General features: G+C 29.2%; 2 protein-coding genes and 1 long non-coding RNA gene across 4 annotated transcripts in view; all 3 read right to left on the bottom strand.

Moving 5' to 3' along the window:
• Nucleotides 1-10,775: 10,775 nt before the first annotated feature.
• Nucleotides 10,776-12,488, bottom strand: LOC123268929 (bone morphogenetic protein 1 homolog). Its single transcript, XM_044734391.1, has 4 exons — nt 12,333-12,488; nt 12,232-12,264; nt 11,925-12,155; nt 10,776-11,403 (listed from the first exon to the last, which is right to left on the bottom strand). Exons 3-4 carry the CDS (start codon nt 12,004-12,006, stop codon nt 10,814-10,816), a joined length of 672 nt encoding a protein of 223 aa, XP_044590326.1. The 5' UTR covers nt 12,007-12,155; nt 12,232-12,264; nt 12,333-12,488; the 3' UTR covers nt 10,776-10,813.
• Nucleotides 12,489-12,569: 81 nt separating this feature from the next.
• LOC123269330 lies at nt 12,570-13,196 on the bottom strand. The gene is made up of 2 exons (XR_006510383.1): nt 13,092-13,196; nt 12,570-13,022 (listed from the first exon to the last, which is right to left on the bottom strand). It is a non-coding gene; the product is annotated as an uncharacterized LOC123269330 (long non-coding RNA).
• A 95-nt stretch (nt 13,197-13,291) lies between these two features.
• LOC123269024 (monocarboxylate transporter 10) overlaps nt 13,292-25,376 on the bottom strand; it is a 34,158-nt gene continuing 22,073 nt past the window's right edge. For both annotated transcript variants that reach the window (XM_044734516.1, XM_044734515.1), the window contains exons 2-8: nt 17,824-18,009; nt 17,513-17,660; nt 17,139-17,415; nt 16,601-16,982; nt 15,955-16,227; nt 15,494-15,878; nt 13,292-13,814 (exon numbers count right to left, since the gene is read on the bottom strand). In XM_044734516.1, coding sequence (XP_044590451.1) covers nt 13,796-13,814; nt 15,494-15,878; nt 15,955-16,227; nt 16,601-16,982; nt 17,139-17,415; nt 17,513-17,660; nt 17,824-18,009 — 1,670 coding nt within the window. In that variant the 3' untranslated portion in view covers nt 13,292-13,795. The remainder of the gene's footprint in view (nt 13,815-15,493; nt 15,879-15,954; nt 16,228-16,600; nt 16,983-17,138; nt 17,416-17,512; nt 17,661-17,823; nt 18,010-25,376) is intronic.

Below are 25,376 nucleotides of genomic sequence, written 5' to 3' on the forward strand. Positions count from 1 at the left end.
GCTTCAGTCTCCGATGGAAAAAAGAAGTACCTTCGGGTCCAAGCCCGAGTTCTGCGTCAGAATAACTTTTTACAATAAGATTTACTTATCTCTTGTTACTATTATTTTTTTTTCTGTTGTAATTTATAATTTATTAACTTGAAAAGTTTATAGATTTTATTTGCATGCTTCTATAAGTGTGATATAATTTTTTTGTAAGAAGAAAATCAAATTGTTATAAAAAATAATCAATTAGTTTGAAATTTTTTCAATAAATATTTTTCATTATTTATTTTCAAAATTTTAGCCAAATAATTTGAGGTTTTAACTCTCACTAATTAGTCTGATAATAAAACAACACGATGTTTCGTATCACTCTTATACTGTCTGTGTTGAAACTTTTTATACCAACCCTCATATTTCCCTAGAGACCAATTACTTTTTACAGTGTACTGTAGTATCTTATCTTTTTTTCCCCAATGTTGAATCACTTGTGAACACTTATGATTGTCATTATACCACTTATGAAACTAATATTCTAAATATTTGATCTTTAGCGCCCGATAATTAGTGTTGTAAAGATATAAAAAAATTTTTAAGGCGACAGTTTATATAACCTGATAAAAAAGTTAATTTGATTCAAGAGAAAAAATCTTATTTTTAAAAAAAATAATTATTTTGAGTCAAGAGAAAAACTTCTCGAACCAAAAAATTTATCTTATATGAAAGTAATTCCTTGGCTGAAGAATTTTTTTTCCCAAGTATACAGTTGCCAATTTCACCGGATTTGGCGTAACTAGCTCTACTGACAGAACGTCGATATACCAGGTCCGGAAATTAATAACGTGGTATATTTTCTTTATCCATGTGAAGACATACACGTTTATTAACGCATAATATTGTGGATGATAATGGAGAAAATTGTGGATGATAATGGAGAAAATTGACTGTATTCAAGAGGGAAATTTCCCAGAGGGAGTAGTAAAATTAAGTACATAGCTCCTGAAATTGAGTATGCAATTTGTATTCATCTCTATATTCCTCTGATAATAACCAGCGTCTAATTGATAACTCCCTTCTCAAGATAGTAAAAATTTTACTTTAACAGTAGAATCGAATTACCAATTATAATAGATAAAGAAATTTTTGTTATCGAAAATAATATTGATTTAAAAAATAAAACGCGATTATTGAATAAATTATCGAGAATAGAAATTTTTTCTTTTTATGAAAATTGAACGGCGGAATTTTTTTGATTATTCGTAATTAAATAGATATTATATAAAAATAAAATGATTAATCAAACTAAAATGAAACGGCGAAAAATAATAAAAGAAGCTAATAAAAGGATAAATAGCAAAAGAAAATAATATGAAAGAGTGGATTTTATATCCTTTGGCAAAGGAAAAAAGTCGAGTATTATCATTCCATTATTGGCTCCCGAGTACTGACGGTGCCTATGTCCCGAGATCTCCACAAAAGACGTCGATCAATACTATTCATACTTAAGGCCTCTTGTCGTTTTGGAGCTGTTCCCATTGATTCTCTTTTACGGCACCGTCCTCTCTGTCTCCATCGCCGGCCATTCTGTCCCTCTTAAATATCATATAATAAAAAAATGTGTGTTTATATTGATTGAATTTTCCTCTATAACCTTGACGTTTTCCGGTAACCTCGTGTCACTGAGACCGTAAAACAAATCAGCCCTTCTATTCCATTTCTTTTACTATCATTATTTTTTTATCTTTCGACTTTGGAGAGTCTATCAAAAAAAGAAAACCAGATAAAGAAAACTTTTATAATTTCCGTTTTTTTTTATCTCCCTCTCAAAACTAAAGTAAGCGTCATCCTCAAATTATGTGGTGGAATCATTCGGAGAGAAAATTAGATTTACTTTGCAAATTATCTTCTTTTTTTTTTCTTTACTCGAAAGTTTTTTCGAGCAGTATACATATTTATGTCATTTTAACGAAAGAATTTAATAATTGCCCTGAGCTAGTAATTAGCGAGTGAAAAATTTTGCAATGATAAAAAAAATTTTTAATTTTCATTGATTAAAAATAATATCAGGTTTCAAAAATAAACTAAGATTTTATTAATACTTAAAAAAAATAATCAAATTTTGGTTATTTAAGTATAAATTCTGTATCTATCTATTAAAAACCACTAATGGAATAAAATTTTACCGAAAATAACTAAAAACAACCGCAATGTCAGTAATTTATGGATAAACTTTAACAAATGAATGCCAAGTTATTGCATTACTAGAATGCCAAGTTATATTTCCAGTTCATTGGTACATGAAAACTGAGCCACTTGTTCTAAAGGTCCATAATCTCCTTATATCCCTTCTGAGACTCCACGGTGATTGGTTCCTTGTTCGCAGCGTTTCAACACGAAACAATTAAATTTCAACATAATGGATTCAATTAAATGAGTTTATAACAAACGATCTACATTATTACGCTTTTTGTTCCGTGAGCCATCTTTCAACTGCGAAGCAATTAAATCATTAGTAACGCTGTAACTAATTACTTAGTAAATATTAATTGGGTAACAATTCCTTTGTACACGAAGTTCTCTATCATTTATTTCATTTTCTTCAATTTATACGACTTTAGAGCGAAATATTTACTAATCTTATGACTTTACTTTATTTTATTCTTAAATATTATTTTTAATGATTTCTCTGTCTTTTAATTAAGAATTCATTCGAAATATATGAAAATAATCATGTAATAAATTGGTGAGCTTTCGAAATTTTGTTTTCATTTAATTAAGCATATCAATGCAAAGTTCAACTTCAACTAACTAATTAGTCTTTCAACGCGTTAACTTTCAATATAATATTTTTTAGGAGCAAGAATTTTCAATAATCAATTATGATCAACCGAAAATAATATATTGTGAAAGTTTGACAGCTATGGTTTATTATAAAATAATAATGTCCCAATTAAAACCGCAAGCGAGTAACAAATGACTATCAGGACAGGCAGTAGCGAAATACGTTCAATTAATTCGAACAATTCAAACAATTCTAGATAATTAAGCGTCAATGCAATACAGATTGACTAAAGGATTAACCACAACTAATTAACGTATACATATATGAATAGATATACACATAGAGATACATATTGTTCTCGGAGGTCATACCCAGATAATTAACGCCGGAATTAAATTATGTTTACTTAGATACAACGTCCCCCCAGGCCCCAGAATGCCTAACAAAGGACTCATTTGCTCGATTCATAAATTTTTTTTACTTGCCTCAAGTTTCCTATTTACAATTTTCATGAAAAGGATTAAAGAGTATCAAAAGAAAATTTAAATTAGTGTCTATTCACGGGTGAATAGACTCCGCAGATCTGACACCGTAAAATGTTAACTAAAGTGTTAAAAATCCTCGTTTCTTTTCATTACTTTCCCGGCGGCTTCAATGCCATTAAATTAGTACTTTTACAAGACAATTTATCAATCTAAGTAAACTATTTTTTGAATGGCGGTGTAGAAAAATCACGAGCTTGTTCTTGTGAGTAAATAAAACTTTTATACAGTTTTAAAAGCCACGGTCTAGTCCTGTAATGGAAAAATATAAAAGCTGGTCTCTACTTAGGTTCCTATTTCTATTCGTGTTTTCCTATGTCAGATTTAACTCTGAATTTACCTCTTTAGCTACCCTACCTTACTCGATCTCTTTGTCTTCTTCTTCATCTGGCGCTACCACTCGAACTTTTGTACCGTAAAACCCTCAAGACTTCATCGGCTTTAAGCCAAATTTCCGGCACTAGTACTTACCCCGGTAATCCCGGTCGTTCGGTGGTTTTAAAGGGCAAGAGACTCTACCAGCGCGATATAGACCGAGTTAAAGGAATCCATGACGTTAAAAAAAAAAATCCCCTCAAGGGACGAAAAAAGCTCGTGAAAAAATATACCGAGAAAGATGCCTGGAAAAAAGTAAATATAAGCTAACAAAAAGAAATCAAACAAGATTACGTACTTACGCGGATCAAGGGATAATAGTGACGGCCAAAAGCTACCTTTTTGTAAAACTAATCTGTTTAGAGAGTCATAATGATAATGATTTCAATTGTATTAATAATTTTGAAAATTGGGTTGTGATTATTTTCTTTTTCAAAAAATTTCTTTTGCAAGCTAGCCCGAGTCAGAATAATGAACCTCCATGAGCCTACAGAACAATTTTTAATTGTTTTTTAATAGTTGAGGAACTGATTTTCAAAAATTATAAATTATAATTAGAAATTATAAATATTATTTATAAAATTATAAAAATTACATTTAGAAATTATAAATATTTCTAAATGAAAATCAAATTGTAGCTTCATAATCGACAGAACTTTATAGCTAAATTAAAAAAATTCAATAAAAATGTTCATGAAAACCAGTTTTTTGTCTCGATTAATCAAAAATGAAAAGATACCCTTTTGAAACTGAACTCCTCAGTTTATTTATGTAATTAAATAATTAAAAATAAAATGCTTTAAATTGAATTGAATTAAATTAATTTATAATAAAAACATAATTATTAAAATTATTACAATTTTTTATTCGAGTTTTTTTATGTTCTTAAATTTAATGTATCTATTTAATAGTAATATAATTAAATTTAAAACTTTTTTATCAATAATTTTTTAGTTACTATTTGAATATTGGTATGAGTGTATTTTTTCAGGTAACATTTGATCAATCAAAAAAATTAAAGATAAAAATATCGATCAAAACAATTAAAAATTGTCCTATAGGTTCATTATTCTGACTCGGGATAATATAGAAAAAATTTCAGCTATGAAACTTTTATTTTTAAAAATAATTTACGCTTACAAAAGTATGTAATAATGATAAAAATATTTGAATGACATTCAAGTGGTGTTAAAAATATCAAATTGTCATAAAATAAAAAAAGGTACATCGAGTAGTGGTATGATAAATGTATAAACAGCAGTTAATATGTGTAGCAAAATAAAAGGTAGATGTAAATGGACATAAATAGGGATAGAATAGTGAGAGTCGGACTCACATCCGCATTGACTAGGAATTATTTCTCTTTGGATTTTGGTCGCGTAGTAATAAACAGTATTCCCAAGGGCGGGCTCGTTTATTTCTCGCAATGACTTGGAGCTAAATGCCACTGCCATTGACAATTGCATTAAACTATTGATTTTAGATTCATCGGGTTTAAATTTAAAGTGTTGGGTTAAAGGCCTTTTGGGTTTGGGGTGTCGGGGGATGTGAGCAACGGTGTAGTATAGTATGAGAGTGAAAATAGAACAGGAACAGAAATAGAAATGAAAATGAGAATGGTAACGGGACGGGAAGTGGTTGTGAGCCAGGTGGATTTTAAATTGCGGTTTTATTGTGTGTTGGGTGGCGTTTAAAAGTGTTGTCAGTGCGATGAGGACAATCGTTGAAGGAAAATGAAAATGGTTTTGCATTAATAAATTGTGGGCTGAGGCTGAGGTTTTCTGGACTCAGGCCAGAACTCATTTAGAGGCTGAGGGTATCGAGAGGACAGAGGGCTCAACGGGTTACGGTGGAGGGATCGGGGGATAGGGATTGAGGGTTTCGACTCTTCTATTTAGAGAATCCATCACTCAGTGGATGTGGATGCGGATGCAATGCAAGAGAATTGCTTCAACTACCAGGCTAAGTACGTATACACACGTCAAATCCAGAGTACGGTCATTAACTCGTGTCTGTCAACTACGATCTCGATTTATATTGAACAATAAGCCGACACTCGGAGCATACTCAATCCTCAGTCTGCATATTTTATTATATTATAAATTATTTTATTATAAATGCTAATCGTGTGCAGTAAGCCAGTCATTAATTTTCCGTTTTTCGGTTGACTGACTTTTTTTGGCATGCCATTTATTTGCAAGGAAAACTTTTATTTTTTAATGTCACTAGAATTGTTCCGATAAAAATAATTTATTTAAATACTTATTTATGTTTTTTTTCCTGTTGATAAATTCTAGAAAAATAATCTGAGAACTTTGGAAATTTTTTTTTTAATAAACAAATTACTAATAAAAAAATTTTATAAATCAAATAAAGAAATTTCGCATGTTACACTAAGAAAAAAAAATTTTTTTACTAAATTAACAATTTCAAGAAATTCGATGACGATCAAACATTCTATTATAATTAATTATTAATTTCTAAAGAGAAGAGCATCAATATTTATCTTTTGATAATAGATAAACAAGAGAATAGCTTTATTTAAAGTAAGTAAAAATTATTTAAATCAATTTAACAAGTTCTTGAGCTAAGAATATATATTCTTGAAAATTTATAAAAAGTTAGCCGACATTTCAAAATTTTTAGAAATTTCTTAGTGAAAAAATTTCAATTAATTATAATTATTTTTATATTTGTTTAATGTATATAGAATAAGCGAAAGGAAATTTAGTATAGACCGGATAGCTCAAATGGTAGAGTAGCCGACATGTCTTCGGAAGGTTCTGGGTTCGAATCCCAGTCCGAGCTATCTAATAATTTTTTTTCGCATATTCTATAAACTCACATTAAGATGATCCTCTCCACATTCCTTTCTCAATCCTTTCCTACCAATTATCCTGTTACGTGAATGTGAAACGCTTCACGTAATAATTACCGTAACTCCTATTATTTCCCGCTTCACAGCATTATTTATATTTGTAAAAATGTGGAACGCTTCACGATTTTGCGTGTCTATACTAAATGTCTATACTAAACATTTTTACAAATATAAATAATGCTGTGAAGCGGGAAAGAATAGGAGTTACGGTAATTATTACGTGAAGCGTTCCACATTCACGTAACAGGATAATTGGTAGGAAAGGATTGAGAAAGGAATGTGGAGAGGATCATCTTAATGTGAGTTCATAGAATATGCGAGAAAAAATTATTAGATAGCTCGGACGATTAAACAATTAAGAAAAATTTTTTCACATATAAAAAACTTGAAAAACTATAAGTGTAATTTTTTAGAAATACTTTTCTAGTTGTAATTTAATTAATAAAAAAAATTAAAAATTTTTAGACTTCTGCTAACTTCAGTGTCATTGAAAATTTTCAAGAACATGAATTCTTGTATCAAGAAAATTTTCTTAATAAAAGTATTTTTTTTTCTCAGTGTAAAATAAATGGAATAAAAAACATAACATCATTTTGGTCTATAATATCTTGATTTCAATTAATTATATAAGAATTAAGACCTGAATAGAGCAAAAATGTTAAAAAAAAAGAAATTTAAAAAAATCCAATGAATTTTTTAGTAGTCGTTTATTTCGGATTAGTCGAATTTATAGCTGATCAGTAGCTCTTTGTATTGGTAAAAATCTTGTTTGAATAAAAATAAAAAATAACAGTATAAATAATTTCCCAATATTTTATAACAGCTTCAACACTAGGATTATAGATTTAAATATTTAATCAATCGGGTTGAATCCATCTGGAGCTTTCTAAATTGCATCGAATTCATCAAAGTAGAAATGTTATTGCCGATTAAAGCTTGGGAATGAATTTTTTATAAAGTTATATCATAAATATTTATAGAAACGTTCGACATATAAATTCAGTATTCCAAAAGAATGGAATTATATAAATTAATTAATAGCTTTGAGAGTTAACACGTGAGTAACAGTGGTCGTGCTGTATCTGTTTAAACGTATGTATAATTAATTCAGGTCGTGGATAATATATACGACACGCGGTGGTCAAGAAAAGGGAATATTCTTGTGGTTTCAGTTTATCTCGGTAGCAACCAGATGTACAAGATTCTAGATTATATATTTGTATTACATTATATGTTTTATGTTATATCGTAGTTTGTATATTGTATATATATAACAGCGCAAGTTTAATTAATTTAAAGCCTGTATGGGATTTTGATCAAGAGTTACAAATTGTAAAATCAACGAGGCGGAACGGTGAATGAAATATTGCGGGAGGTCAGTTTAATGGAAATGAGCTAATGGATTATTATTTTGGAAAATCTTGGCAAGTGTTTTTTTTTAATTTTAATTTAATGCAATTCATTATCATTCCCGGTTTTGGATTTATCTGGGTGTTTGTTGGAGTAAAGTGCGTCCATTATTGTTATGCTAAATAGAGATTTCGGATGTGTAATATGCAAACAGATTAATTCATTTATCTGACAGATTAAATTAAATGTATACAATTGTTCATGAAGTCTGTACAAGTTAAACTTTCAGAGTTGTTTGCTGGGAGATTACCTACTGCTCTGAGGATCGAAAGATCGGAAACTTTTAGATAAGGGAACAGAAATGCCTGATGAGAAATTAACGCGAGTGATCAAGTAGAAACAGTTGAGGAAATAATTAATTGATTTTTTTGGTTTTAGATTTCATTTCCTTAAGGTTGTTCAAGTTAATTGGGGTCAAAATGCCGCGATAATACGAGTAATTGGATTTTTGGTCCCTCTTACGCCTAATGATATAATGAGCTGTAATTATGGAGCCTACCTAAAATATCAAGATGCTTGATTAGAAATTTTCCCTCAATTTTTATCAATCAATAGAAAATAAATGCATTTTAAGAATTTTTACTTTTTTTAGAACTAATTTTAAAAGTTTTTTTTTTATAAATAAATTATTCAAATTATTAAAAAGAAAAATTTTTTAAATTCACAAAAAAAAAATTTTAATTTTATCAATGTAATTTCTTTTTAAAAATAATTTATTTATAAAGTAAAATTTAAAAATCCTTATTAATTCTTTTATTTTAATAAAATTTTTGTTAGATTCTAATTTTTGTAAATTATTACCGAACTATAAAATAAATAAATTTGTCAAGTTTTGTTGATAAATATTCCCGCTTCGACTAAAGCGCCATCTCTTTAACTCTCAATTATGTAACAATATTTTCAATAAATAATTACTAATAAAAAATAGATTCTAGGATGAATATTTACAATAAAAAAAAATAATATATAATTACTAATTTAAATGACAAAAAAAAAATATTTTAAACAAACTTACTTTTCCCGCCATTTTTTTGCTAGTTCCTGCCGCTTCTACCTAAAAATAAATTTATTTATTAAAAAATCACAAGAATACTTATTATAAATCTCTTACCTGTTAAAATAATTATTTTAATAAAACTTGTGCATTTATATATTTATGTATGTACAATACTGACAGCCGACACCGTTGAAACGCACACAAACAACCGAAGGCACGGAACTTTATTAATTCGAGCATCCGACACTCATAATTACATTCACGCGTACTTTTATATCTAAAAACACTAATTACTTATAAAAATTAAACTATTGAAGATTATTGACGTGTTAAGACAGTAAAAAGAATTTAATAATAAAAATATTGACGTGAAAAAAACCGACAAACAGCGGATTAAGCGGGACTCTAGTTGACTGACTGCTGGCTCTGGAAACTTCTGCTTTCTGCGCAGCAGTTCGCGCAGAAATCCCACTGCGCATATTTGCGGCGACGTCGCTGCCTGTTACCGAGCTCGCTCTGACCGCGACCGAGTACTGCGTACATTTTGCCGCCATAAGCACTCAGAATGACAGCGCAGATTTTAGAGTTTAGCCGCTTCAATAAATTAATTAAAAATGCGTACTAGTATTATTAATATTTAAGATTTATATTTAAATAAATTTCTTAGCTCTTAGCAAATATTTGGTAATAATTATTTATACTTTAATTCCGATTTATTGAGATATTTTTCAATTGTCATGAGTCATGACAAGTATCTTTGAATTTTGCATTATTTTATGGTCAGTACGTTCAATTGTTGTCAATATTTTTATTTTACGACATTTAATTTTTTTATTTTTTATTAATATTTTTTTTTTTATTTTACATTTAAATATTATGCGCCGCCATTTTGAGTACGTTTTTTTTTAATTTAATATTATTGTGTTTAGTAAGTCTTTATATTCTAATTAGAGTTTTTTGTTCGAGTGTAAAGTAGTGATAATAATAAAATTAGCCGACATTTTTTATTTTTTTATTTTGTTTAGTTTATTAAATTAAAACTAAAAAAATTTTTCTTTAATTTTACTTACAGTTTTTCAAATTTTTTATGAAATTTTGAAAAAAATTTTTTTGTAATGATTTTTTCAATAAAAAAAATTCTAAAAATTTTTAAATTTCGGCTAACTTTATAGTCATAAAGTAGTGAGTGTTTTTTTTTAGTAATTATCAATTATTATTTAATTTTTAATAATTAAAGTGAGTATAAATATTTTTATCAAACTATTTTTTGTTTTATTTTTTTTTAATTAAAGTACTTTAATAATATTTCATTTATTTTAAAGATAACAAAATTTTTGGGAAGGAAGTCTTGGAAATCATCATGTAGGCCAGGAAAAGTAAGTTTTTTTTAAATTAATATTAAATAAATTATCTATCAATGGTTAAAATTATTTTATTTATAAATTCAACATTATTTTAAATTTGAGTTAAAAAAAAATAATTTTTTCCTTACAATAATATGATAAAAATAATAATATTGAAGTTAAAAGACATTTAATAGTTTAGTAGAATTTTCATGACAATTAAATTATTATAAAAAAGTTTAGTTAAAAAAATTCTATTTGTAGATATAAAAAAAAATTACAAAAGTAAATTTTTTAAAATAATTTTTTTATTAATCAGTTTATTTGTTATAATCGAAAAAAGTTTCAAATGTCTGTTGATTTTAATATTATTAAAAATAATGTATTCTTCAGGAAAATTTCAAAAAAATTTTTTTTTGCAACTTTTAATCACAGAATTTTAATAAAATTTCGGAAAAATGAAAACTTAATCTTGAAAATTTGACAAATCAATAACAAAAATTTTCAATTTAATAATGATACTAAAGAAATTAAAAATATAAAGCCCAAGCTAAAAACTTGATGACTCGCCGAGCCAGGCATCGGTTTCTCCGTTTCCAATTCTACTTTCTTTTCACGATTATCGGTGGCTCTAACCAAGATACTAAATCCCGAGTCTTTAATAGGAGTCTTACCGGAAAATTTGAACTGTACATTCCCTCCAGTCGCGTTTGTCCTAGAAGACATATGAGTTTTGCAGTATCGTCCAATAAGAGAAGAGTCAAAATTAAAACCATCGCGTATTTCGAGAAAATCATTCTCACATCCTGAGGACTCTTTAGTGTTAAAGAAGTAGTTAATTATCCGAAGTGTGTTATTCTGTGGATAGCTGATGTTCCAAGCGCATTGGGAATTTGGTGGATAGTTGTCCGGGAAGTTAGGTGACTCCAGAAACACAAAGTTATTATTTATATCAACATCGCCGCCACAAGTTTTGTAATAACTTGCCATAAAGCCGTAATAATCTTTTTTATCGCTTGTTTTTACGTATGTCATCAGCATACGATCACTCTGGGATTTTATAGGCGGTATACTTTCATTCCCGCAAAAACGACCTACGGAAAATTAAATATTTATTATTATTACAAATTTTTTTATTGTTTTATTCAAGTAGGTTCTCAATTTTGGGTTATGAATTTTTTTATCCTTCACAAATTCATTGAATATCATAAATTTTAAACTAACTTTTGAAATTTTCATTTCGAAATTGTTATTGTTATTACATTAAAATATTTAAAACAACAATTTTTTATTCATTAAACTGTCTGAATAATTTTAATAGATTAAAAAATATTCACAACCAAAAGTCTAGCCTATATAAAAAATTTTTAATTATTCAGACAATTTAATGAATAAAAATTGTTGTTTTAAACATTCTAATTAATTAATTTAAATATTTTAATGCAATTAAAATCTTGGAATGAAAATTCCAAAAGTCAGTTTAAAATTAATTCATTAGAATATTTAAAACAACAATTTTTATTCATTAAACTATCTGAATAATTTTAAAAAATTAAAAAATATTCACAACCTAAATACTAGTCCATATAAAAAATTTAAAATTAAAATAAAATACCTATCAGAGGACTTCCACTCCAGTATCCGTCTCTAACTTCAAAGTAGTCCACCGTACAATTCGGAGTCTTGTAAATATTCATCGACTCAATATTCAGAACTATCTTATCACTGCGAGCGCCAGATATTCTCTATTCACATATTTCAGTACCATTTCCTTTGATCAAGGAATTATTTGAGTCAACAGGTGTCCCAAAAGTTCCAGTTGGCTCTTGCAGTGTTTTTCCACAACCTATAATAAATAATATTTCATAAATATCAATTTATTTAGAAAAAACTGTTAAAATTAACTTAATACTTGCACTCACTTGGACACTGATAAACCATATCCGAATTTTCATCTAAAAAATTTTAACAGGCAATTTAATTATTTTTTTACTTTTATAATTTCATAATTAAATAAATATACCTGTTTTATTTATGAGCTTTTCATACTCTGGCTCGTTTTCAAAAACAAAACCCATAGCATGGCCTACTTCACGGACAACAATTTTATATTCAAAATTTTTACTGATATTTACAGTATTTTTTCCATTTTGAAATTTTCCCAATCTACTGTTGTGGTTGTTATTAAATTTTTTAATTATTAAATAATTACTAATTTAATAAAAAAAAAAATAACAATAGAAAAAAACAAAATATTTACTTGTCTGATTTAGTAAAAAGCATATAATTTGGATGTTGATCTTGTTCATAGTTAATAAAATTAACACAAGTTTTTAAGAATTTAATCGCGCGTGTAACAAACCAGCTATGTTTCCAAGCAAGAGCTTTCTTGACTATGTAGGGAATAATTCCTTGATTCCAAAGTCGATCACTTTTTACTGCTATTTTCCGGCTTTCTATCGCCGACAAATCAAATTTATCGTTGTTAGACTTTTTCGCCAACACTTGTCCGCCTGAATTTATTATCCGGACCACGATGAGAACCCCAAGACTGATCTTTATGATTCCTCTCATTGTCCGTTGATTATCTACTCAAACAGTTCTGACAAACTCAAGTGACTTGTATTTATATACTTACTTGTAGGTCAGTTCCGAATTAATCATTGAAATTTATCTTCGACAGTAGAAAAATAAACAAATCTAAATGTTCCATCTAAAATATTTTTAACAAACAGATAAATATATATATCACGATCATAATTATTAATATTTTTATTATTACCCTCTGGGCTTAAGATTAATCGCCAAAAATATAAAAACTCCAAACAGACACTCTGTCCTAATTTTTTATAATTCAATCAACTTATTAAATAACTTTTAATCTCAGAGATTTATTTTCAACCATTATTAATATTAATATTAATATCAATATCCATAACAATACAAATAAATAAACAAACTTATTTTATTCTTATAAATACTTCTATTGCTTATAGACTTAAATACTGACATGACAAAAAAGTGTATTCATAAATATAAATGAATTGACTAGATAAAACAAAACGGAGGTTTATCATTGAAAAAAATATTAATAGTGTCTGTCATTAATAAAAGTATTGTCCTGTTAAATTTATTACTTTATACACTAACATACTATACTAGTTTAATACTCTTGTGAATGATCGTAACCGGGGCGCGATAAATAATAAAGTCTACATCAGACACCTCAATGATGTTATACATTATTTTTTATAATGTCTCAACGACTGGACGGACAATTGGTGTTTTACAGTTTAGTTTATCTGGCAGTCATCAATTTATCTCCATTATCATTATTTGGTGATTTTAATTGAACATTTATTGTCACAAATAATTTATAATAATAATAATTAACTATAAAGTTCAATTTCGGTTTTTGGTTACCCCATCATTTTTTTTTTTTTTTTAATAATAATTGTTTTAATTTTTTATCTACATTCCAAATTTTCAACTCTCGACTTGCGACCTGGAAAAGAAAATATACTTTTATTAAAAATAGAAAATAATTTCACACTTAATAATTTATCTAATTTTTTTATCAATATTGAAAATTAATTTTTTAGTGAAATTTAATGTCATTGCAAAAGTCTTGACTTGAAATTGTGCCTTTTTAAGGATTCATATTATTCTCACCGATAGTCAATTTATTATGATAAGTATTTAGACTGCATTTGAAAATACTCAATCTCTAGATACGTAATTAAGAAATGATCTTGTATCGAGTGAACTATTGACATTTTTAAAGATATAAGCTCACTCCGACATTACAGTCACCGAGACTTTTCATTTGAGTACCCACATCAATTTATCATATATTTATATATATTATATATATGTATATATGAAAAATATATCAAAAATGCATATGGGTACTCATGAAAGCTCTTGATGAGTGTAACATCCGGATGAGCTTTTTTTTTTTTTTTTGGGCGAGAGGAGAGAAGTCTTCATAAGACACCGGCTAGATGTTGATGATGTGGTTGCCGGTAGTGTGAGATTTTTACTCACTAAAACCCTCCCCTCTCTTGTACCTGATACTGCGGGACCGCGTTAGCATTACTTCGTAGTACCAGGCCCCCTCCAAGCTACTTCTGTAGCTATTTCCTCCTGTAGCTATTCCTCTTATATAATCCTGTAGCTATTCCTCCGCTTTGTTTCCTCTTTCCTCTTCTCCAGCAGGACCTCACGCGTCAGCCTTCAAGGCCTCGACATATGGAATTTTTTACGTCCCTCCTACTATTCCCTCCGTTTTTGCGGCTGTGGCCGACTTACAGTCTGTACCCGCATTTGCCTGTGCCCCGCCCATTAGCACAGGGGCACAGTGACCGAGGAAACCACAGAGACCTGATCAAGGTACAGTCGGCAAGGAAGCAAGCCCCGGAAAATCGCAGAAAAATTGCAACTGCCAGGGCTCGAACCCACGCCTGAGCGACTGCTGTACGGCAGTTTAAGACTTAAACCGCTCGACCACGCAGTCGCCTAACATCCGGATGAGCCTATATCTTTAAAAATGTCAATAATTAAGAAATAACCTTATATCTTGTGAACTATTGACATTTTTAAAGATATAAACTCACCCTGACATTACACTCATCAAGACCTTTCATTTGAGTACCCACATCAATTTTTCATATATTTATATATATTATATATATGTATATATAAAAAATATATCAAAAATGCATGTGGGTACTCAAATGAAAGTTCTTGGTGAGTGTAATGTCAGGATGAGTTCATATCTTTAAAAATGTCAATAATTAAGAACTGACATTGCTATCTTGTCAACTAATGATATTTTTAAAGATATAAGTTCATCCCGGCATTACACTCATCGAGACCTTTCATTTGAATACCCACATCAATTTTTCATATATTTATATATATTATATATATGTATATACGAAAAATATATCAAAAATGCATGTGGGTATTCAAATGAAATCTCTTGATGAGTGTAACGTCGGGATGAGCTTATATCTTTAAAAACATCAATAGTTAAGAAAGTACAGTGCAATTTAACAAAAGTCATTATTTAATAAAGCAAAATTTTGTTTATTTATAGTTTACAAGTCACGGAAGTCACATAGTGACTGCAAGGTTGCTAGTAACAATAATTAGTTTGTAGTGTAGGTACTAATTACTCACGTGCTGGCTTCCTCGATAACAGTGATAGCTCGGTTATTAATCGGAGCGGGCATCAAAAGCCATTTAGACTTGACGTCATCCTCGTCGAGGATACTCTGGCTGGTGGAGGGCCCCGCGGTGCTTTGATTAGCTTTGATACTCTTTGACCGAGCCAGTGACCACTTCCGTCCTTTGCGGTCCATTATTATCGGCATCTCGGCAATAAGATTGTTCTCGAACTCGGAGAGCATCAAATAGTTTTCGACTTTATTGCAGGAGGTTATACAGTCGCCGATATACTCGATGTCGTCGAGGATATTGTCGGGTAAATCCATGTCCGCGATACCTTCCTCGGAAATACAGGTCAGCTCGGGCTTGTCGACGCTTATTTTATTTATGCTTTCACCTGCAAAATAATTGTTATTTATGGAAGTACAGGAGTTGGTAAATTTGGGTTAATAATTGAGAAGAGGGATAATTACCTAGAGCCGGTGGATGCTCGGAGCTCGTATTGAAGCCCACAGCCCCGGCACCGGGTGTGTTATCGTTTTCTGGTTCTTGATTAAATGATAACCCACGTTTTTTGGGGCAGTTTGAATTACACGTGTGCTTAATGCCGTTGGTTTTTCCACTTCGATGTTTGGATAGGTTCCGTTTGTGTAAGTCGATGAAAAATAATGTAAAGCTACCAACTAAAACGCACGTTGAACTAAAATAATAACCAGCTTTATTGCCAAAACTGATGTTTATGTACCCTGTAATTCATTTTATTAATTAGGATAAATTCTGTTAGATTTTTTGTGAGGGAGCTTGTGAATTTATTATTTCATTTACTGAATTTTTTTTTGTATCCAAAATAAACTTGAATTTTATTTTATTATTCTTCAAAATGAAAATTTATAATTATAAAAAAATTTTATTTCATTAAAAATTTTATTTTGAGAGCTTGAAAATTTATTAATTTATTTTTTATCAATACTAAAATTCAATTTTATCATTTTTTTGTCATTAATTCTAAAGAACAAAAATAATTAAAACTTTCAACAAAAATTATTTATAAAAAATTGGACATTTAATCCTTTAAAATTTTTTTCTCCTAATTTAATAAAAATAATAATAAAAACATACCTGAAATAGGAACGCCGATCGCAATAGGAATAGCTTGTGAGCATTGAACGAACCCCCAAGTGCGTACAAAATTTCTCGCTCGTACTCGTTCATACGTGTACATTTTCAGACTATAATGATATCCACCGCAGAAGATTCCATAGATCCAGGTAAACATTACATACCCGTAGTAATTACCCTGAACAGTAGTAAGCGCCAGTATGCAAATTCCACAGATAAACACCGCGGTTTGGACCAAATATTGCCGCGCAATTCGACACTCGACATTCTGCCTTATCACCAAAAGTCCAAAGGTTACGCAGCCTACCGTCCAGCCCAATCCTAAATACGCTTGTAGTAGAATCACCGTATCTCCTAGTCCTTCTTCCTCTATTTGATGCGCCTTAAATAAAAAAAAAAAAAAAAATTATAATTATTAAACATAACAGATGTAGTTTGTGCCTGCATAAAAAAATTAAGTTGATTTAAAATAATTTTCTTGACTCAAGAATTTTTCTCTTGAATAAAATTAATTTTTTTTTTAAATGTTATAACTTACCAGATAAAAAATAGGCGTGTTTATCCCAAAAGCGGAAATTCCAGTAGACAACAATAAAATTCTTACAGTTTTGCTTTTCAAAGTAGTAAAATCAAGAATGGGCGGTCTGTCGTCAACTTTGTTTTTTTCTTTTATCTTTCGCTTTTGATTTTTTAAATGCAAAATAGCCCGTCGTTGTGGGTGATAAAGCGAAGCACTGCGATAAAATGTCCCCAAAAAAAATGTCGAGAAGACAGTTACTGTGACTGCTTGGAGCCCTAAGCGCCAGCCAATTTTCCTGAAAGCGTATAATATAAAAAATATCAATTATTTATCATTTTATATTAAAAAGTATGTTATTATTTTTCATTTTTATTATTAAAATATTATACTACCCAATAATACTTTTGATGAACGCCGACATGATAGCAATGCCCAAACCACTTCCTGAGACGATAAAAATCTCAACGAATTCTCGTTTGCGTTTGAAATATTGCGCTACCATCAGGGTACTGCAATCTCGTGTTATACCGACTCCTACGCCTAAATTATATTATATATTTATTTATTTAAGTGTGCAATAAATTATACAACATTAATATGTAGTGTAAGGTAAGGTAAAAGGTATGAAGAATAAATATAAAGTGTAAACGTGTACGATGGTTCCGTTATTTCCTTATTTTTATATTATTATATCTCGGCTTACCTACTACCGCGCCATAGCTGAAAAAAAGCTGATGGAATTGTGTTGCAAATGACGTAAATAAACATCCTAACGCTGTCACCAGACCGCCAAGTACCGCTGTCACGCGAGTGCTTTTTCTCCGGCAGAACCCTATTGTCACAGGAGAAATTAATAAAGCGACACCCGTTGACATTGCTCCCAGCCATCCTGTAATCAAAAAAAAATTTTTTTTATTATAAAATAATATTATTTTATTGACAGTTTTTTTTTTTGAGTTAGAAAAATTCTTTTTTTTTTGTTTTTTGACACATATATTATCTTTAACTTTGTAAAAGAGAGGAAATGTTGACCACTTGAGTATTTATTTGCCCTAGATTTAAAGTTAATGCAATGATGAGTCAACAGTATCGCGTAACAGCTACCATTAATTTTATTACGCGAAAGTGTCAATCATTTTAAAATTCTCAGCTGACAGGTAATGTAAAGATACTTGGAAAAAAAATTAAAAATACTAACTGTTGAATTTTTATTTCAATAGAAAATATTTTCCCGAATATTTAAGAAAATAAATTAAATTTTGTCCCTAATTTAATTATTTTATAATCCTTAAATTATTAACCGCGCGTCTCTTTAAAAAATTGTTTTTAATTTTTTTAATTATCTAAGAGGTTGTAATAATAATAATTAATAGTTATAATTATAATTATTTAAAAAGAAATACAACGCACCTACATCTAAATAATTCTGTGAATAATTTCTAACAGTCTCTATAAGCCATATTCCAGCGGCACCATGAACACCCGTCGCAATTATTCCAATTAACACACTCACGGTAATTATAATCCATCCCCAATTACCTTCTGGATAATAATGTCTTATGACAAACTGAGTTTTACTACGAAGATTTAAAGATTATGAAAAAACAGGCAACTATTTATCAAATGCTGTAAAAACCGTAATCTTTTTTTGTTGTACCTCGGTCGTGCATTATCTCTATTATTTTTATCATCACGTTCTTCACTGACTACATGCTCGTAGTCAGCGGAGCCGAGATCACCGGAAATAATCCCACTGTCGTCGGTGTAAGCCGGATGTAACTCTATTTCGTCCATCTTTCAGGTTCACCAATACATTAATTAAAACTCAATCAGTTAATCAATTATTTTTACAATCTATCAATGAATCAATAATAATTGAAATATAAGAAATAAAAATAGGAAATATATGTGCTCCGTATACGGGTTAAATTTGATCTGCGTCAGAAGGTGTCCAAATATATACTAAACCCAATGATAAAGTAAGTAAACCGCAAGCTCAAGAATGAAGAGGGGAATATAATAAATTGACCAATGAAAACACAGGGCTTACCACGTGGATCTTTCTGCCGTAGGTTTAGGGAATAAAATTATTATATTTTATATTTATTCATATTTTATATACTCCGTTTTTTCATTTTATAATTTCATTTTTTTTACGGCCGTAGATTAATATTGTTATTATTATAATCAATCATACAAATTTATCATATGATAAATTTTTTTAAAAGCCGGACAGTAAAGTTGATTGAAAAATTCTTCTGAGCATAAATTTTTTACTTGACCAAAATACTTAGGCTGTGTTCTATGAAAAAGGTTCAATATTTTATCTTTATAGAACCACAAAAGTATTTGTTTATTTTCGGTAAAAAAATGGGTTTATTTGACCACAAATAAAAAAGGATTAGGGATATTATAATTTATTGGAAGCGAGTCGAAAGATCCAGATCTTGTTGAGTTATTTGATAGACCCGGGCATAATAATATTAAAGTATCCCCAATATGTTTATGAGAAATAAAACAAAAAATATACAATATATTAAAGCGCGACTCGTGGTTGGCAAATTAATGATGTATAACCCGAGATATTATTTACCGTGTATCGTTTAATAGCTTTCATTTAAGTGAGTAATAGAAGAGAGAGTAAGGGAGAAATGTGATGGTGATGGTGATGATGATGTTGATGGAAATAGCGGCAGCAGGTATGACAAAAGGGTGTCGTAATATTTTCGGGACGAAAAGGGTCGTAAAAAATTTCTAGGCTTCGTATCTAAACACTGGATTATCATTAAATTTTTTATTTCCATTTTCTAGTAAATAACATTGTTTTTACGGCTTTTTTATCAGACACTTTTCTTTATAATTTTTCGATCATTTAAACAATAAATTTATTGATAAAATATTTATTTTAAAAACTTATTAAATTAATTTAATAAATAAAATAAAATTGCTCGAAGATAAATACACTGTAAAAAATCCGGAGTGAATCGGGAGTAAATTCCACTCCCATCACTCGGAGTTCCGGAGTGAAGTAATTAATCACTCCGCGTAGAGAGTGAATTCGGAGTTTTTATTTGCGGAGTGATTTCAGAGTGATTTCGAATTTCACTCCGAAAAACATCCGCGTTCGGAGTTTTTAAAATAAATAAAATAAGGATGAATTTTCGTTCTACAAAAAAAATCTCAAAATTAATTAATCTTTATATATATATTTCTTCTGACCGATTTTGATGAAATTTTTTGTGTGTCTTCCGGTGGATTCCAGAATGGTTTAGATTCACAATTCAGTCCACGAGAAAATGTTTATTTAATAGATTTTTTATTTATAGATTGTTGTTGATCTTGACTACTCACATGCACTTTTCATATATTTTATAAATATCATATATATAAGATATATGAAAAATTCATGTGGGTACTCAAATGAGAAGTCTTGATGAGTGTAACATCGGGATGAGCTTATATCTTTAAAAATATCATTAGTTGACAAGATAAAATGTCATTTCTTAATTATTGAAGTTTTGAAAGATACAAGCTCATCCCGATGTTACACTCATCGAGTTCTTTCAAATGATAATGTATTTTGTTAACTAATGATGTTTTTAACGATATAAGCTCATTCCGATGTTACACTCATCAAGAGCTTTCATTTGAGTACCCACATGCATTTTTGATATATATATATATATATATATATATATATATATATATATATATATATATATATATATATATATATATATATATATAAATGTATAAAATATATGAAAAATTGATGTGGGTACTCAAATGAAAGGTCTTGATGAGTGTAACACCGGGATGGGCTTATATCTTTAAAAATATCATTAGTTGACAAGATACAATGTCATTTCTTAATTATTGAAGTTTGGAAAGATATAAGCTCATCCCGATGTTACACTCATCGAGTTCTTTCATTTGAGTACCCACATAACATTTTTTATATATTTTATATATATGTTATTTGTGAAATATATAAATATATAAAATATATCAAAAATGCATGTGGGTACTCAAATGAAAGCTCTTGATGAGTATAAAATCAAAACGGGCTTATATTTACGAAAATGTTAACTATTGAAGAATGCCCATTGCATATTGTTAACTCATGATGTTTTTAACTATACAAGCTCATTCCTAAAATTTCTAAATTTAAGACGTGTATACATGACAACGTCTGTCGGGTCCGCAAGTATATATATATATATATATATATATATATATATATATATATATATATATATATATATATATCTAATGAAAATGGTCTTCGTTTGAGGCTCAATAACGCCTAAACTACTGATCGTATCGACATGAAACTACGACCATTCGATGCGAAATTTTTCCTAGATGGTTTATGCCTATTTATTTTTCGAATTCCAACGTTCCTCCATTTTTTATTGCTGTTTTACTTTTATGAACATTTATCCCGCTAATAAAAACAAAAGACAAGCATTTTCTCTTGATTCTTTTGTTTTCATGAATTTCAACGGAGTATATTAAACGGATTATGTTCTTTTACATTCAGCTAAGAATCTACTCACACACTCCCACCCACCCACTTCCACTTATACCCAGTGGAATAACTGATGAAAAACAAATTTTCTTATGAACTCCGCCGTCCATCTTACAGCATTAAATAAATATTTTTATTTTTAGATGAGAAATTTTATTAATTTTTTTTTTTTAAATTAATTTTTTTTTTAATTTACTTGAGAACGGCTGAACCGATTGGGCTATTTTTTTTTGTTATCTTCAGAATTGTCAGGAGAAAGTTTTGTATGCAAGAAAATTTTTAAAAAGTCCGCTAAAAAATAAAAATTTCGATGATAATCGAAGGATTCCCATCTATATAGTCACTCATCACGAAATCTCGGGAACCATAGGACTCAGAAACGTGAAACTTGGTAGGAATATTACTTTTGCTATGTAGAGGTCAGCTAAGAACGGATTTTAAGAAATTCATGCCTCAAAGGGGATTGCGGGGGCGTTAACAATGAACAATTCCCGTTTTTAAACTGTAGTTCCTATAGACTTCAAATTTTGTAGGAATTTTCTGTAAGAGATGTAGAAATAGTCTATGAACGAATTTTTCGATAGCTTACCCCACAGGGGGTTGTGGGGGTGGGTATTAACAATTAAAATTTTTAATTTTCCAGCTGAAGCTCCTACAGGCTCCAAATTTTGTAGGAATTTTCTATAAGTGATGTAAAAATGATTAATGAACAAATTTTACGATATCCCACCCCAAAGAAGATTGCGGGGGCGTTAACAATGAAAATTTTCAATTTCCAAGCTATAGCTCCTATAGACTCCAAATTTAGTGAGAGTCTTCTATATGTAATATAGAAATGATCTTAGAGCGGATTTTACAATAAATTACCTCTAATAAGGTTCGCGGGGGTGGGTGTTAACAATAAAAAATTTTAATTTCGAAATATAGTTTCTAAAAATTCTAAATATGGTAGGAATCTTTTATTATTCATGTAAAGATCATCTCAAAATGGACTTCAATAAAGTCTATTTCCGACAGGAATTGCGGGGGTGGGTGTTAAAATCTAAAATTTTAATTTCCAACCTGTAACTTCTACAGACTCCAAATTTGGTGAGAATCTTCGTGACTGTGGGGATATTCGTGTATTTCCTTACAACAATCGTCTCTTTGGCAGCGGAGAAAAAGTCATTGAGAGGTTTCCAAAACTTAACTTTACATGTAGCTATCCAATCAACGGACTAAGAATTTTACATTATTTATCTTACTTTTGCAAATCACATAACCGATGAATTATTTTATTGCGGGATCACGGAAATGTAACAGATTAAAATGAATGCATTTTCCAAGCACTTGAGATGTGGAAAAGAAACTTAGTTACTTATTTCAATAGAATTCATAAAAAACATGAACAATTAATTTTCTATAAAAAATTGATGTCACGGAGAAAATTTTAGTTAACAGAAAATTCGTCGCACTTGAACCTAGACAGATTTCAACTTCACATATGAGACTTGCAATGACTTTAACTAAAACTTTCAATGCTCATTTCAAATTTTTTTCTTCGTGTCAATTATTATTAATTTTTGGAAGAAAGCCACGGAAATGTTATAATCATTGCACATTGAAAGTTACAATGAATATTAGCTAGAAAAATCACATCGATGAAAGATACAGGCTAATTCGATGGAATTTGAAATTTGTGCAAGTCTAAACAATATAGATACTTACAGTTCTATCCGCGAGGCATATTTAAGTTCATATAAAAATAAAAAATAAAGGAGAATAATAAAAATATGAAAAAAAAAAAATAAAAATAAAACATAAAATTTAATTTATTTCCTGTTTCAATTCGCCCAGCGAAGCGGGCGGGAAACGGCTAGTATATATATATATATATATAAAATTTTTAATAATTAAATATAAAAAGGGTTTATAAAAATATTTTCTTTACAAAAATTTATTTATTTCTAAATTCATTTATTTTAGGAGTGAATGCGGAGTGAATTTTATTATTAATAAAAATTAACTCCTTCTCGGAGTAAATATCACTCCTGCTGGGAGTGAATCAATTAAAAATCATTCACTCTTCATTCACTCCGCGTTCACTCCGCAAATTTTTTACAGTGTAGCTTGCCTACGAATCTCAATTATGAATAGAAGCGAGACTTTAAATAAAGTGATCAAGTTTATCCTCAGGGGGTTAATTTTTGCAAGGATATAAACTACATTTAGATTTTTATATCATGTAGTCTGGATATTATTATTAATCCTAGGATGCGGGTGCAACGAACAAAAAAAATATATTCGGGACAAAAGTTTCCTCAGAAACAAAATTTGTATGCAAATAGATTTTTTCTCCGGTGAACTTACACTGTACCGTCTACCACCGAAAGTTCAATGACAAGAGTAAAGAAAAAAAATTGTTTTTTGTTTAGTTTTTAATTTATGAAATTAAAAATCAATTAAAATGAATCTCCAGTAACGTCTTATCAAATAAATTTTCATTCCCAGCAAACTGTAATTTAGAATCAACTATTTACTTTTTTATCCATTACAATTTCAATTTAAAATCTCAATTACAATAATGAATGTTATTACTTCCTGATTCAGCTGGTGATTTTTCAGTTTAAAAAACCATTGCAACTGTAATGACACTCGTTACAACTTTAGTAACCGGTCTTAAACTATTAAACTTCTAGTAATACTGGGATTAAATTTCACAAGTAATTCACTTTAGAATTTAATATAAATGCCAATTTCTCACTCATTAAAAAACTATATATTAAATTAAATCAAAGAGCGCAAAAAGATCAATGAAGAATTTTTTATTACATTAAATTATTATATTTTATTCTTTAAGAATTGCATTACTTTTTTTATGATTTATTTTAATAAATTATTCAGTGGTCAGCTCGCGGGAGAGATTAACGAGACATTTATTTAGGCATTATCATTTTATGTACAATAAATAATTCTTCCTGGGCTGCAATAATAATCAATGATTAATAATAACATTTATTTTTAAAGAGCTTACCCCGCTAAATAATTACATTAGGATCAACACATTATTTATCTTAGGTAGCGCCGAAAATTAATAACAACAATTAGCGGAATTTATTATCGGTTATGGGGTAAAATGCTTATTCGAAAATAAATCCGGGCTGCAAATAGATTTATTACTTAATTTGATAGAGAATGTAATGTGATAATTCAATAAAAGAGCAACGGCGTCCGCTGACATAAAAAAATAACTTTGTTACTGTCGTAAATTTAAACATTAGAGTCGTATAAACCCATCAGTCATGAGTTTTATTGCACACCTACATGGTACATGTAACAAACAAATTCGCTTGAGACTCTTTTTCTACTCAAGACACTTTTTCTCTCTCTGAGTGAGTACTGCCTTATATTATACTTCTTTTAATTTTATTTTTATTATTTTTTTTTCTTTTTATGATGCTCTTGCGACGAACCAATGTTATGTGCACTCGTTGCTTTTTTAATAGTTCCCAAAATATGCTTCTTTATTGCTGCGTTTCTGGTTCGCGTGTCTCGATAGCTCGTTTCAAATACTTAAGAAATAAGTGTATGGTTGTAAAATTATATCAAAGTCGGTTTTTGATATTTTGCTTTTTAAAAGCTCGTTAAATTTTAATTGACCAAGTCATTTAACTAAGTATTATTTTAGTTTTTTATCTAATGTCTTATATATTTTTTCAATTATTAATAAAATTAATTAAATAATT

Source organism: Cotesia glomerata, linkage group LG7 (assembly GCF_020080835.1).
Source record: "Cotesia glomerata isolate CgM1 linkage group LG7, MPM_Cglom_v2.3, whole genome shotgun sequence".
Taxonomy (NCBI): Eukaryota; Metazoa; Arthropoda; class Insecta; order Hymenoptera; family Braconidae; genus Cotesia; species Cotesia glomerata.